A 16,866-nucleotide genomic window follows, 5' to 3' on the forward strand; every position below is an offset into this window, starting at 1 on the left:
AAACTCATATTTCATGTACAACCGGTATGTTTGAACTGAGCCAGTATTTTTGAGCTGGTATGTTTGAGCCAGATCTGACTAGGAGAGAAGTTGATGGGAGCTTTGCCAGGATCCATGTAAGCAGAGACCTGGCACTGAAAAAGCCTTCCTTAATCTTTACTGCATTTACCCACAGTTTGTCCCCTGTCAGATAGGTTAAGATCATTCTTTTTGCAAACACATTAAGCTCAAATGCTGCCAAAGGTTTTCTTTAACTCCAGCTTACGGTTTTCATCAGACCAGCTTAGCAAAGAAACAAGGTGTGGGGCACAGCCTTTGCCTGACACAGGACATCCAGGTCCCACCCAAGGCAAGGGATGGCTGCAGTAGTGCACAGGGCAGGTCACAGGAGCGGGATTGAAAGTGCAAGAGCAGGGAACCACGATGACTTCTCATCAGCAACTGCAACAGATTTTACCTGATCAGAGCATTCATGAAACTCCAGCTTGCATTCACTTCCAACATTTCAATTCTTTGAATATATTTTCCCAAATTACACTTGCTGAGGTAGGATTACATTAGAATGGAAGATTTTTTTTTCCCCTTGTCTGGGACACAAAGACCGCTGACGCAGTTAAGAGCAGCATTTGCAGGAAAATGTAATAGCGATAAATGTTTCAGAACTACATATTTTACTGACAGTCTACTGCAATTTTTTCTCTCCTAACTGTGAAGATTAATTGCTTACAGCAAGTTACAATTCTTCTACATTCACCATTAACTTGAACTACTGGCAATTAATTACAGTATGTACCAGTACCAGGTACTTATCTGCTCTACATCTTCTAGTATGTGTTTATTTGATGCAAGTACAGCATTCCATAAGCAGAACAAACATAAAGCAGGTGATCACAACTTGCCCAAGTTTAAACCATAACCCTAAACAGACAACATGTGATCTTCAAATGTTCTTTGCAAAAAAACCCAATTTCTCTATCCAAAATCCTTGTTGAAGCTGGATCCCATTAAAACGACAAGTGCCTACACCAGTAAGAAAGTATTTGCAGCACACTGTTCTCCCACAACACTTCATTCCTTAAAATCATCATGGCTCCTTTCAGATTAAACATCTGTTAAGCTATTCAGACCAAAATTTGGAATCTCTGTCTAAAAATCAAGCGGCTTCCTAAAGTCAGACAGAAATAACTTCTGGATGAAACACCCGCATTAAATACTTTAAAGCATAAATGTTTTCTTAGGCCTATTGCAAAAAGTGTTGGATAAGAAGACATGAACAACAACAGCTTAATCCAGCCCAATTATCACATCTCCCTTCTGGAATGGGCATGACTCCACTAATTACAACCTCAAAGAAATTATCATTATGGGAACAGACAGGTACCCCAGGCAGTACCAAGACATTTGATCTGAATGCTTGCTCCTCCTGCCAGCCTGTGCCTTGGTGGCCCCTCTCCGCCGACCTACCCCATGGGGAGCAGTGGCACTGGAGTGACTGAGACATCAAATAATCTCCGCTGTCAACACGGGAGGTGACAGAACGAACAGACTCCCTGGATGGCGTTAACAAACCCACTAAGGAGATGAATGCCTTCAGCTGCACTTTCACACTCTGGAATTTGTTTCAGTATAAAACAAAATCTCACTTGTAAAGAGCCTAATCGGTAAGAGGAGTACTGATGCTTAACCTTAAAGCATTGAATTCTCGTCTTATTCCTGAGATATAATGAAAGTTTCTGTCCTGCACGTATGGCTTTCTCCCACCATTTCTGAAACATTCAAAATACTCTAGGCAGCACTTTCAAATAAACCAGCTCAGTAATTGAAAAACAACATTTTACCTGTTAAACTGGCCAGAGAAAAAAAAAAAATCAATGATTTTTCACACATGCAGCAAAGAATTTGCTTTGCAGAAAAACGTCATGCTGAATATTCATTCACTTACTTCTAGGGGTCTGAAATTTATTGCAGTAATTGAAGTGAGTGAAGGTTGTGATCTGTGGGCAAACCATGGCCTTTGCCTAAAATGCTGTACAACACACGGCAGCCTCAAGCAAAACATCTGATACAGCTCTCACTGAACTATTACTTCCCCATAATATTGTTGTATTTGAGGACTTCTAAAGTTTATATAAAAACAAACATTACATTCCCTTTATCCTCCTTAGTCCCTATATGTTAGTACTAACAAATGCTCAAAAATTCACTGGTTTATTCCAAAGCCCAGTCCATACTTTATCTGAGTCTATTGAAAGGAACAAATGGGAAGATGACCCCTGAGTCTTTGTCTGCTATCAAACATATCGTGAGCTTCCCCCAGGAACATATGAATCAAAAGCAGCTACGGTAGGCTTCACCATACAGACTTCTGTGAGCTTTTTTTCAGTTGCTAATAATTTAGTTGATGTGATCTTTTTTTCACATGAGATGCTAGAAAAGAACTGGTACCAATAGAGAAGCCCACTGGGAATCCTGACCATCAACATAGGCTTCAGCTGCTACACCAGGTCTTCAGCTTGTGAACAGATTCCCTTGCCTGTTTAGCCCACTCCTCTTATAGCTGTGATTGCTCCTACTTCTCCTGGCAAGGAAAATATGTTAGAAACAGCTGCTATTCCTCCTTCTGCTCTTCCCCTCAGTGGGAAGAAGGCAGAAAGGGTTGCTAACAATATAGTGGCTTAACTGAAGCCAGCTATTTTTACATGACAGCACAGCCATACAGCCCAGCCTTGCAGGCTGCTACTGCCTGCACATACAGAAATCTATATGAGCACCAGTCCTTGTAGAGTAAGGACCTGGGGTACTGCCTTTCACATCATGAACCACCTCAGAGGTAAATAATACTCTAAACATTTAAATTTCATTCAGCTACAATGCAAAAGAAGACCTAATACAATCACTAATGAGGTCCAGAGATGTGTTTTCACTATTGACAGCGTGTTACAAGTCCAAACATTTTCAAGCACAGGTATTTGGAACTAAGAATGCAGCACTCCACTCACTTTAAGCCAAGATGATAATTTTTTTAAGCTGTTATGAGAGAAGAGTCTTACTTTCTCCTCTGTGCTGCATTTCCACTCATGTGAGGTGGATCAGGTAGCAGATCTGGCTGAAAATTCATGTGTTTTTATTTCTAGCTGTGTCAGTTTTAATCTAGAGCCATTTTTTGATGACACCTATTGTGTAGCTGCATAAAACAGTAGGTCAGCAAAGAGGCAGTGATGAAGGAGAGAGGGCACAAGTCCCTTCAGCAACAGTTTGCCTTCTGTTGGCCTAAAAGAGTTTTTACAGTACCAACCTTAAGAATGACATCCAACCCCGAGCACAACAGAAAAGACAATCTGTTGTGAAATACACAGTACTAGAGCAAACCCCTCCGAGGCCTTTGAGAATTACAAAAGACCATTGCTCCTCAACTGCAAGAACTGCAAGTAAAATGAAACAATTTTGAAACTGTATTTTTCCTTGCACAAAACAAATTCCCCTGATTTCCTAGAGAATGTAGCATGATCTTCGATTGTCAGGATTGCTTTATTGCACTACAGTAATGTAATAATATTTACAATCATGCCAGTGATGGTCCAGTTCCAGAACGACCTCTGGACCATTTTGTTACACAAAAACACCAACACAAAAAAAGTTTGTCACACTGCACTACGTCTATTTCTTATTGTGCTTTAAATAAAGCAAAAATTCCCTTTCTTATGTCTGTTACAGAATTAAATATCAATTAGTGTCCAATCATAGGAATCAACTGAAGGAGCACTGGATGTTTTAATGGCATCTACTCCTCTTAGATACTAAAATACCATTCAATTGAACCAAAAGCTATTGCCATCAGTAGATAAATTTTGAAATAAAATGTGAATGGAGAAGTTGTTGTTGTACCACTCTCCAAAGGCCTTCCCTGTGTCAGTACACCTTCCCTAAAAAATGTCATTTTTAATGGAATTAATTTGTTACAGAGGATGTTTACATGTCATTCAAGCAATTATTATTACTGAGAAATCCAAACCAGTACATAATCAGCCAATGTAGATATGTGAACCCAACAGATAATTCTGCCAGAAATGTCCAAGAGAGACGAGGACACATACAGAGAAGCTGATCTCTTTTCATGTTCTTCATGACTGCATGACAGCAAATTCACTCCCTGCTTCCCAAACTGTCTCCAGTTCCCAACTAGCTAGCCACCATACTGAACACTAAAATCAACAGTCATGCTGCAGAAGTGCACTTAACAAATGTCAGTAAGTCAATCCAGCACAAGGACCAGACTCAAAAAAAAGTTTTCTTTGACAGTTCTTACTGCCTTACCACCCGGGAAATGAAAACATCCACGTCACTGCTTACAAGGCTGCTTCTCATATGTAAAATAATTCCTAATTTTACATCTTCAGATGGTTCCTAATTGCAAAGAATTCTCAATTTATCATCCTATAAATAAGTCCTAGTCCATACAATGCTATGGGATACAGGTGCATGACAGAAGGAGATCAAGGAAAGCCCACTTCAAATGCGAAGAGCAAGAAGAAACGGAAGCAAACAGATAACATCCCAATTTAAGATCCATGAGAAGAAAGGGAAGAAAACACACAGTATTCCAATTTGAGACCCATCCACCAAAGGCTTGGCAGAGAAGAGGAGCTTTGGACCATGTACAGAAAGGTAACAAACTTGAGCTGTGGTGAAGGGTCAGTGGGAACCAGATTCACAATCCTACTGTGGAAAATGCTTGAGCATACATGGATAAATATAACTTGTGATCAATTTTAGATGCAGTTCTTAAGTTAAATGGTATATACCATTATATTTTCATGGTGAAAACATTTGCATTTGGTACTTATTGGAAAGTTTTCACCATAAGCTCCAGTCAAATATGAGTTTGGAGCCAATATCTTATTAACAGGATGTAAACTTTTCAGTGAGAAAGCAATACTTATCAAAGTATTCCTCTCAGATTTGATAGAAAGACCGGTATTAATTCCCCAAATTTGAAACCGAATACTTACCTTTTCAACTGGAGTATTTTCTTCGCTCGTTACACTTGCTTTTCTTGAGGATTCATTTTTTGTTCTGCTCAGCCTCCGAGACACTTTTTCTCTAAGCAAAGTGGCATATCCAATGTGCTCATATATGGGGTTTGTTGTCATTTTGGAAATATACTCAGAAGCCTTTGTTTCTATATACAATGTTATCAAGCCATCTGTAACCAGATCGTGGATTGATTCGAACCTTTTTTCCCCAACAAAGTGCTTCCCATCATAGAACAACCTGTAGTTTAGGGTCTGATTACCAAATCTGCAAACACCAAAAAAAAAGTGGAGGGAGAGAAGAAAGAGAGAGAGAATTCAGACTGGCAAAACACTCAGGAGATGATTTCACTGACAAACCTATATGTCTGGATTACATATGGAACATGCACACAGCTGCAACTGGACCTCTGTGGAGAGACCAACCCAAGTTTGAACCCAAACTTGACTGCATCACATGGACTGGACCACAGAGCTGAGGCCAAGTCTCCACAACAAGCTACGTGACCCAGATGTACGTGATTAAATCTAACTCTATTGGAACTAGCACAGCAATTGGAAAGGCATGTTTGCACTGACAAGGCCCTACACTGGGATGCATAACTGTATTAAAGGCTTTTCCATCCTGAATCATTTTTGAGGTGCAGAAAGCCCATGCTTAACCACCATGGGCATATTTACACTCAGTGAAGAGAGATGGGCATCTCTAGCAAGTGATTCAAATTCTAAGGGCCTGAATCACGCTCTCTGAGGAAGCTAGGGACACCAAGCTCCTAATTCAGGGCCCAATTAAATACCTAAAGTTACGTGGGAAAACTTTGGTCCTATTTATGGCAGGTGTAATCTATTGGGGTTTTTTTAAGTGTTTTAAAAATCAGAGTGCTGTAGTAGCACATTCAGTTTGCAACACTGAGGTTGGAATCCCACTATTGCTTAAAGGATTCAAAGATACGATATTGGGTTAAATGGTCCTTATATTGCATCAAAACTGCATGTCTCTGCATACTTTATTAGGAATTCAAATCAAAGTGTTTAAGTCTCTTATTTTTCACCCACATTTTTCATATGAACTCCTAATTTATAATCAAATTCAGTTTTTGATTCTACAAATTATTATCCGGATGGGTTCAGAAATCATGCTGTTGCATCAAAACAATAGGCATTTTGCCACAATTCTCATCCTTTAGTATTTTTTTCAACATTTTATTTTGAAATCTCTCTCCAAAACCCTAAAAAATTGTGTTTGTTCTTTTTCAGCTGACAGAAGTTGGTTTTAATTTACACCACTTTTTAGTTGGCATGACTCACTAGCTTTTCCAGCTTTACCATCTGCACATCAATACAAATTTTAAGCATGATTTCAGCACTGTATCACAGACACTTGGGGTAAGTCCATAAAGGATTTTTCCTCCTAGTTTACCAGTAGAAGGGTAAAAATGCAGACTTTTAGTTTGTGCATGTCTCACAGAAGTAATAATGCTATAAAAATTGGCAAAGTATTGCCAATGAGTTTGATTTGTCAAAACCCAACTGAGTATCTTGTCCTCTTGCCACTAACCCACAGCGTCTTTAAGACTTGCGTGGGCAGGTTTTGAATGACACAGCTAAGCAAGGAGTGGACATATTTTCAAGGAAATGCACCTGTGAGGGGCAGTGAGTTTGTAGCTAGGGTCACAACTGAATTTTTCATTCACTTTAATAACAGACTCTTACTTCTTTGAGCAGCAGCATTCCATGCTTCACAATGTATTTCTACAACAAGCTGATATAATTCCCTCCATTAAACACATTTACATGTGAACTGTAAGCCTCTATTAAAACACCATTTACCTGAGAGCAAGAGTATAGCAGCCGGGTTGCCGCTGGCTTTCTCTAAGAATATATGCTCCTTCTACGCCAGCAAGTATTTCATCTGCTTGCTCCCGAGAAATGATCCCGTGAAACCTAAGGGAAGACATTCCGGTGACTTACACAACAATCCAACCAGAAACACCTCCTCCTCCACCCCAGAAACCATTCGAAAACTTCAGCACTCTAGAGCATCATGATCCAAGCCATCAGGAGAGTGTCCAAGCAGCAGAACAGTCATCCAGCCTGGACAAGCCTGGACAAGTTCAGCACAGAGACAAAGCAAAAATTACACTCTATATGCAGTTTCAGTCAATATAACAATCAACAGCACCCAAAGATTATTTTCTGTAAATGCCCTGTCTTTTCACAACTTTTCTCTTCTACCAGTCTACACCCCTATTCCTTGTTTCCTTTCTAGAGGCCTTACAACAGAATCGGAAACTAGGCACAAGGGCATTTTTAAAACATTGAATTATTATATTTAAGTATGTAGTTATTTTTATATATATACATAAATATTTAAATATAATTAAAATTAAAGGCCTTTCTTATTATCGGTTTGCTTAATTTTTATATTAACAATGCTTCCTCAAATTTGTAAGGGAAACTGAGACAAAAATGGAAACAATTATTCAAAATTCCATTCTGCATATATTAAAGTGGAGGAAGGTACAGAACAGTACTGAGAAAAATACTGTTTTCTTCATTCCAATGAGGTCCTCATTCAGTGTTGGAGAAAAGCAATACTTCTTTGATTCTTTTGTCATTGCTATTTTAAGAAAGAAAGAGGGCCTAGGATGCACAATTAACCTTATGATAATCAATATTTAGCAGTGATTTCTCCATCAGTATAAATGCAGTCTTGACAGCAGTTTGAGTTTTAACTCCTACGCACATTTTGCTAGCTGATAAGTCTCTGAGGGTCTCTTCAGCAGTTTTGAAAGTTTCTATTTTTGCTGCTGTTTGAAAAAAAAGCACTAAAAGGTACTGGCCTTCAGCATTTTTCTCCTTTCTGACAATACATATGAAGTGGCACATCCCTAACACTGCCTCTGGGGAGGAAGTGAAAGGGAAGAAAAACACGTTGGATGTAAATGCAATTGTTGTTCCATCCTCTTTATGTTGTCTTTTCATAACTAATACATGTTGAAAATATTACATTTAGGTGACCTTTCCAGAGTGACTTTTTATTAAAAGTAACGTAAATCGATTAATCTTTTCTGTCTGTACAGGTGGGGAACACACTCACTGCTCCACCCAAATTGAAATGATCATCCCCTAAATGACATAATTTAAGCATGACTTTACGAGTAAACTTAAGGCAATTCATAATTCTAATTACAAATAATGAGCATAAGCTATTCCCCAAAAGAAATGTATTATAAAACATACCAGGCTGTAGGTTAGATATTTTGACAAAAGCTCTCCCTGTGATCCATTTCACAAATACTTGGGGCACCTGTGAAATTTCTTTATCCATGGGTGGTAAGCACTGGGTAATCCAAGCTTTCTTATGGATATTTTAGTACATTTTTTTAAGAGCATGAAAACAGCTTGTACAGGGTACAAGTTCCCCTGAACTCAGATGCCTGCTTCTGACAGCAGCTGACAAGAAATGCTTACAGAAGGACTGTAGGAAGCAGTGACATATTTCTTTCACTTCACATCCCTGTCCATCCATCACTGGTTTAGCCACAATTGTGACTGATCAGTTGTGACCTTACCCTTCACGAATCTGAGAATCTCACTTGTAAGCCCTTTAAGATCTTGGTGCTTTTGGTCTCTGCAGCTGCCCATGGCAATGAACTTGAGAAGGACACTGTGCATGTCCCTCTCTTGGACACTCACTGAGGAAGACCTGTTCATTTTTATCTGTGGTAAGAGCTGCCATCCCTAGTTGCATCCCTTTACTCCACCATTGTTGTCCTTCGCCATACCTTTCATTTCTTCTACAACCTTTGTAAAAAGGATGGAGGAGGAAGGGGTAGAGAAGCACTAGAACTATATGCCCTATTTAAAATGCAGCCACATCACAGATTTATATAGTAATATTTTTTTTTCCAGTTTCTTTACCTAAAAATTCCTTTTTCTCTTTCCAAGCACCACTAAACACTGAGTCAATTGTTTTTATAGGACTTCCCCAGTGCTTCTTTCTGTATGATAACAACTAATGTGATCTCGTGTGGGCAGGTCCACCAAGGTGACATCTTACAGTTTCTCCTAGCCCTGCTGCTCCACAAACCCAGGCAGGTCCCTGGATAAGAGACTCCAGCAATGGTTTTACGAGTCCTGCTGTAGGAAATGTGATGTGTTACTCAACTAGGTACTGTCTTCAGCTCTGTTTTACTCTAGTGGCTAGACCTGAATTCCTTGCTGTTAAAGACAATATTTAAAAAATGAAACTTCGGTAATTAGGGGCAAAGCTACTGGCTCTTGAGGTTTCTGAGGGTAGAAAAGGATCATTAAACACAGATGGTCTGGGATGGGAGGAAAAGTAGAACATGGGATCTAAGTAAGAGATAAGGGCTGGGGTCTCAGCAGATTAGTAAAGGCCAAATGCCAGGTCTGGGTGGCTGCTGTGGTGGCTATGCCCCTCAACTTCACCGGCCCAAATCTCCATGCAATGCATGACCCAGCCCCTTCCAAGCTATTTAGGGGCAAGAAGACTGTTGAGCACAAAGGAATTATACTCTAGTGGTTTGTTATATTCCTTACAATAAAAATACACCTCTTCTTTGGGTATTTTGAACCTCATAACTTCAGCAGGGAGAACAGCATTTACACATGCAGTAGGATACACACACACTTCCACAGCCGTGTAGGATGGGGAAAGCATAGGAACATAAACAAAAAGGCAGTGAGAGAGACACGTGCTTCTCTCCTCCCTAGGCCATTGCAGGACCACTGGGACGTATAAGCGACAGCCAGAACCAAAAAAGGATGAAGTACCTCAGACAATATTTCTTTTCCCAAACTCTCATGAGAAAAGCAAAATAAACATGCAGGCTCACACAGCAGCATAATACATGGATTGTGAGCAGCAGTGCTGGACTGAAACATAGCTAAATCATTAGGCTTTCAATATATTTGGCTCCTAGTTGAAGTGAAAGGTAAAATTAAATATCTTATTAGACCTCCATTGTGTCTTTCTTTTTTAGTTCTAGAACAGTAACTTTTGGATACACCCAACAAATATATAAAAGAGGAAAATACTTACTCTCTTCCATAATACTTTGGCCTGTTCTCCACCTAAATTTTGAAAGAAAGGAAAAAAATATTAAAAACATATTCATTTTAAAATAAACTACAGAAAAATAAATTATACTTGTATATTAATGAGGACTACTGCACCCATCTAAGTGATGAAGTTCTGCAGTTTCAAAACTGTGACCGGAGTGTGACAACGCAGAAGAAGAGAAGAGTGAAAACAGAGGAGGTGGTTTTATTGATGGATTTCTGGGAGAAATAACATGTATCAGTGGTGAAAAAATAGAACTACACCTAATTGTATAAAATCTGACCAAGCAGATAAAGAATATTTTACTGCAGTTTTGCCAATCTAGTATTTATAACATAAAGTAAGACTATTTTTGTTATATACGCTTTGTATACATTTATATATATCCTTTATGTATGTTATATATACAATATGTACATATACTATATATATTTATGTACATTTATGTAAATTTATATACCATTTATTTGCATTTTTTGCCTATATATGGCAACAGACGGAAGATAAAAAGTTTAATATTCTTGGGAAAAAAAAAGGTTTCTGTATTTAGACATAAGCCTCAAAATCCTAGAAGTCTCAAGAATTTGCGGGCCGGACCCAGAGCACACTCAGAGTTGCCGGAAAGACTCCCAGTTATTTCAAAACAACTTTTAGGGAGGTCACGTCCTCACCCAGAAGCCCTGGGCAGGCCTGGCACCGCGACTCGCTCCCAAAAAAGCAGCTCCCCGTGTCCCCCCTTGGCCCGTGTCCCCCCATCCCCGCGGCGGGCCCGGGCGGGGCCGGCAGGGGGCGCCGCTCCCCCGCCTTGCAGGGGCCCTGGCGGCGGGCTCGGCCAATTAACGCGCGCGCGGCCATCGCTAATTACTTCACAGGCGTATTCCCATAGAAGTGTCTTTATAAAGAGCTGCCCCTTCCCCCAGCTGCAGCACTTTTCAGCGGTGTCATCTCGCCGCGCTGCAGCTTCAGTCAGTGCTTTCATACAAGAAGCACGACAGAACTTCATAGAAGATAACACATAAATTCTCCAAATTATTGAAAAAGATTATCTGAGTGCCTGTATATCTCAATAAAGAAGTCTATATCAATGGAATTACTACTTCATGCATGCTAACACGCACGTAGAGGAATTGTGGTTTCAAGACTGTTTCATCCTTTAGCATAAAACTGTTTCATCCTTTAGCATAAAAAAAAATTTAGGTGGTTTTACCCCATTTTATCTGACTGGAAACAAGAGCTCTTGTTCTTGTTTTCATGATATCTCATTATTTCGCTCATAAAAATTTTAAATTGATGAAGGTTTTCCTTTTTTCCTTTTTTCTTTTCCTGAATAGCAAATGCATAACTGTCACATTTTTGATTCAATAATCCACACGCCATGCACTAAAGCGAAGCAGTTGAATTTCTACCCTGCAGTCACTGAGGCTACAACACAGCACAAGATGAACAAAAGTCTGTACAAGATAATGAGAATCTTCAATGGAAGACCTATGGGAGTTCAATCAAGTCCTTACTGTGCTTCTTTCCCAGCTCGGCATTTCTTTTCTAGCACGGCACTAACAATAGCAGTATCATACCCTTGAAACTCCTGCCTAGGAATAATACCTTGATACAAACATTTTTGAGTTCTGAGGGGCAGGAATAAGAGGGGGAAGCAAACACAGAAGTGAAGAGAGAGCAAAATCAAAGGAATTGCCAAGTGCAGGTTCTGTGTTTCTATGTGCATATATGGGAACTCAGAGAAGAAAGTGTATGAATTCAATTTTTTAAATTTTCTATTTTTATAAGTAAAAAAAATAATATCAAGAAAAAGACATTATCTCTAAAAGGACGTTGTTCATATATTCATCTTCAATAGCACTATATGACTTTATTATCTTGGAACTGAGCAGCCTTCCCGTCATCCCTACAAACCTTAATAACCCTTGAAAGCATATATTTAGCTGGGAACTCAATTAAAAAATGGGTTATCAGAAGCTGAGTTAGGTAAGACCACCTCATACAATTTTCTCTTTCATGGAATCAAAGGCCACTCAGTATATTGAAATTTGGGACAAGGAACAAACACATTGCTCTTTCATTCCCACGGAAGGCCAAATAAAACCTTTAGACTATAGAAGGTAAAGCATGACTTTCATTTAGTAGTCAGAATCTGCTTCTATTTAAAGATACAGATTTACCTTGATTGCATTTATACACTAAATAAACCCCAACACTTCAAATCTACCTCAGAAAAATGAAATAACAGCACTAGCATCCACCCTCAAAATTAGCTTTAAGTACAAGCTCCCCCCAAATATAAATTACTCCCCCCCATATAACTAAATATACACATAAAGTATAAAAGCAATCTGGAAATAACTCCTTGAACAAATGGAGGCACCTTTTTTATTCTTCTCACACCATTTATAGAAAAATACAAATTTATCTGTGAAACTTTTATCATTTAACTAGCAACTGACTGAGCCACCCTGGATAATGTGATTTCCACTTTTCCTGCTGTTCACAAACTAAAAGATTTGCTCTTCTGAGAATCCACACAAAGCCCATCTACTCCTCTATTCTTCCTCCTATTCCATAAAACAGAAACCTTCACTCCAACATCTTTTAGCATCCATGTGTTTAAAATAGCCACAACTTCAGTATTTGGCATTTAACAGAAAAGATATAGTAGCATTTCCTGAAATGAAGCTCCAGATCTGTCAGACCATCCAAGTGCCCCAGAATATAAAAATCCCCCTGTTGTCCTCACTGCAATCTTTACCCTGAAATAATAATTTCTCTCCTATTTCTCTCCAACTTCACCACTAGGAAAACACAAGGAAACAAAGATATTGCAAGATAAAAGATCAAAAATACCATCAGGGTCTCCAGATCAAAACCAGAATGTTGGACTGAACTTGGAAATAAACCAAAAGCCTGCACAATTGATGAAGCAGAGGCTTAAAAATATCAAAGGAGCCAGTAGGTCTGTTTTGCACGACTGCAGACTCTGTAAAAACTTCAAGGGAAATTCTATATATTCCAGAAGGCAAAGGTGACTGAAATTCAGTTGGGATTAGCTTTCCCTCTCCTGCTATCAATGGGTTTGCACACACAAAGTCAAGCAGATCCACCTAAGAGAATTCTTAGCGCTGGAAAGAACAGAAAATCCACAGGCAGGAAAGTGACTGTTTCCTGGTGGTAGGAGTCCAGAGCAATCAGCCTTTTTCTGAAGACACACACATTTAGGGTTTTTTGCATAGGTAATGGCTGTAAAGAACAATTTCATCACTTTCCATATAGCCTTCACAATTTCCTTGCTGAAAAAAGAGCCACCTTTCCCAGATGACCAGTTGGTTTTATGCATCACTGGCCCATCTTCCTAGACACTGAGTAAGGGGGGAGATCAGACAGCTTGAGTCATTTAGGACTCTTATGCTAACAGACATAAACAAAGTACACAAACGAGGAAAATTACATATGACAAATTATAGGTCTTCACTAGTGAAAATATATTTTGCCTTAAAGAGCACCACAGCTTGCTCTTACTTCTCCCATATAGAGGATAAATTAAATGGTTGTGCCTTCTCCACTAAAAGTACGTGGCAGCTTTCAATTCAAATGTGAGATGGTAATTTTCTGGCTTAGAAAAAGGTATTATTGCCAATTTCAAACCAAAAATGTTGTTGCAGAGTAGGCATTTCTGGATGTTGTTCCAGAAACCACGGGGAAAATGCTGAAAATCACTACTGAAATTCATAGTTGTATAAATTGTGAAACAGCAGTGAATGCCAAAATTGTTTAAAACTAAAGTCACATTGATCAGGAAATAAGATGTATGGTAAAACAAGCTAAATCACTACTAATCCAGTAATCTTACAAAGCCAGCAACATTCATTGACATCTAATCTTGATGCATGCTCAAAGAGAAATGAAACCCAGCACAGCTTTCCTGCCACTCTACAGAGGCCTTTGGAAGCTCACGTTTGAGAGACTCTGCATATTCCAGCTTTGACTGAAAGCCTGCCAAACCTGATTGCCTCTCCCCAGTCCAAAAATAAAAATCCTTACTTGTACACTTAGTCTAGTTTTACAAGTTTTTTTACAATGTTACAGCATATTTTTCAAGGTGTGGATTTAGTTGTACTCAGGTTTGATGTCAAGACTGAGGAGAAAATAACTCTGCCTAATAAACTAGATATCTGAGCTGATTCAATATATTATGTTTACATAATTTGGAAATTTACTGAATTCAATGCACTGGGATTTGTGGCTCCTGTTTTGGCCAGGATGGTTTAGCACTGACATGACACACTCCTGCTAATGTACAGATTACTGTACAGATTACTATATTAAAATCCCACACAACTCTGCAAGATAACTCATCACAAAACTACTGTGAATCACACAAGCAGGAGGTGAGCATCCCCTAATGTGACAGATTTTCATTGCAAGCATTGACATCCAAGCCACACTGCAGTGAAGATTTGAAGATACCCTGAAGAATTCTTTCTGCATAGAAACACTACCACAGAAATAGGATAACCCTAATTTCAGAAAAATTTGATTTCTCTTCAGCTTCATTGCACAAGACATATTTTCTTATCCAGTGGCCAAAGCTGAAATCTAGAAATGCTGCAATGAAAGTTTGGAAATCCCTCCAGGACAGCAATCTGTCTGTAATTCAGAAGGGCCAGCACAGCATAACAGTGTGTACTGTGGACTTCAGCCACTGCCTTAATACATCCATGATGAAAATATAAAAGGGGAAGGAAACAATAAGGTGGAGAGCTGCACCTGGCCCTCTCTTCTTCAACACACAGAAAGAACAGACAAATAAGATCCACGAGTTAATAATGGTGATGTGTTTACTCAGAGCACGCAGCGAGGCATTTTCCCAAAGGAAGTTTAATCTGATATATTTTCTGTTTGGAACAGTCTTAATTATTTTTCAGTAACTCTGGTTGACTGGATATAAATATGTTTTTCAGCTCAGTTTGACATAAAGAGAAATAGAAGAGTTTGAAGAGAAGCTTTCAAGACAAGCCCAGGAAAAAAACAGACTGTAGAGAAAAGGAGCTTATTGTCTGTATTGTTCAACTTTTGGCAGACTTATCATAAGCTCACTGCAAACTTTACACTTACAAAACCAACCAAAAAGGATTAAGGCAAGTTGCAAGCCCCCATTAAACGGAATGAAGAATAAGCTGTATTTCATTACTCCTATAAAACAGGTTTTTTCCTTGGAATTTTTCTTGAAGAAAATTCTACTCAGATCTATTAGCATGTCTAATATTCCCTCCAAATAGGACAAATTATTTCACATCAATGACTCTTAAGCAATTTAAATTGGGAGAAGATTCTTTTGGATGGGAAATATTTATGGACCTTTTTTTACCTTTTAACCACTTTCTTTCTCTTACCTTATCAGGCTTTCTGACACCCATATTTTCAAAGAGAAACAACTCTTGGTTTTGCAAAATGTGTCATATCATAAAGTCTGTTGCTAATTTTGTTAGTAGGAATAGCAGTAATGCAACATCTCTAATCCCTGGCCAAGGACAGGCCAATAATAGTATGTATGTACCTACTATGTACATACATAATGAAAAGATGGTCTTCTCCCCTAAGATTTTCAGTCAATGGCATTCAGCATGACTGATCTGACAGGCTTCATATGACAAGCCTAACCAGCACCTATAACTTCATGACTGTTCATGTACTTTGACTGTGTGATGAGGTAGGAGCAAAGTCATTCCTCAGAAAGAAACTAGCAATGCCCAAGTCCCCATAATTTATTCCACCTGCTCTGCCCATGTTTCAGAGGCTGTCCAGAGAGAAAGGTGACATGAATAGTTTTGGAAGTGTGCATCTCCTTTTGTCATTCAGTCACAGAACCATGGAGATGCCAACATTATGACCACTTAAGGGGTGGATATTCAGCCATGCATTATAGGCTTGGAGGCTCCCAGCCTCCAAGAAAGTAGATGGCAGCAAGATGTCAAAATCATTCAAAATACCGGAGGGGCATTGACTAGACAGGTCTCTGCAGAAAAGGATCCTGGCATTGTTACAGATCAATAAATGAACCTGAATCACAATTCTGTCTGTAACAAAAACTGCCAAAACCAGAAGGCTATACTGAGGATAAAACCAAGAATGCAGCCAAGAAGACATCAGAGTAATCCTCTCCTTGCAATGTCTACTCAGAAAGCCTCTAGATGGAATACTGACTGTGGGCTGGGGCACCATGTCTCAAGAAAGACTGAAGCAAATAACTGGAGTAAGCAGGGATTTAGCAACCATGAAAAGACATGAAAAGAGATTGGCCCAAAGAAAACAAGATAGAGAGGGGCTGTAGCAGACAGGTATGAAAAAGGCTGCTTTCCAGAGGAAATAAATTTGTTCTCTGTGCGCTTACTAGACACGACAAGAAGAAACAGGCTTAAACTGCAAAAAAAAAGACAGAACTTAGAAAAACATTAAAATAATTAAGCACTAAATAAATAAGCAGAGGCAGTCAAGAAATCTTCATGAAGCCTTTTTCAAGGCTTTAAGAAGTGGATATGCAAACATCTCTTCTTGACACAGGAATGACAACCTCTTGACTTTCTTCTGGCCCTGAGATACCCCATCCAGCCTAGTCCTCACCTCTGCCTGGACTGCTCTCAGGAGATAGGGATTAGCAGGGAGCAGACTTGAATAGGCTGTAAAAATCACCTATAAAACCACAATAATACTCAGCCCACCTCTATGAGGCTCTCAGGG

The 16,866-nt window shown here is 39.1% G+C and overlaps 1 protein-coding gene across 2 annotated transcripts in view; it reads right to left on the reverse strand.

The window, feature by feature from the left end:
- Nucleotides 1–16,866, reverse strand: part of CHN2 (chimerin 2) — a 162,279-nt gene that overhangs the window by 60,305 nt on the left and 85,108 nt on the right. For both annotated transcript variants that reach the window (XM_064674105.1, XM_064674114.1), the window contains 3 exons: nt 10,099–10,130; nt 6,861–6,974; nt 5,010–5,298 (listed from right to left, as the gene is read on the reverse strand). In XM_064674105.1, coding sequence (XP_064530175.1) covers nt 5,010–5,298; nt 6,861–6,974; nt 10,099–10,130 — 435 coding nt within the window. The remainder of the gene's footprint in view (nt 1–5,009; nt 5,299–6,860; nt 6,975–10,098; nt 10,131–16,866) is intronic.

Source organism: Pseudopipra pipra, chromosome 1 (genome assembly GCF_036250125.1).
Source record: "Pseudopipra pipra isolate bDixPip1 chromosome 1, bDixPip1.hap1, whole genome shotgun sequence".
NCBI classification, from domain to species: Eukaryota; Metazoa; Chordata; class Aves; order Passeriformes; family Pipridae; genus Pseudopipra; species Pseudopipra pipra.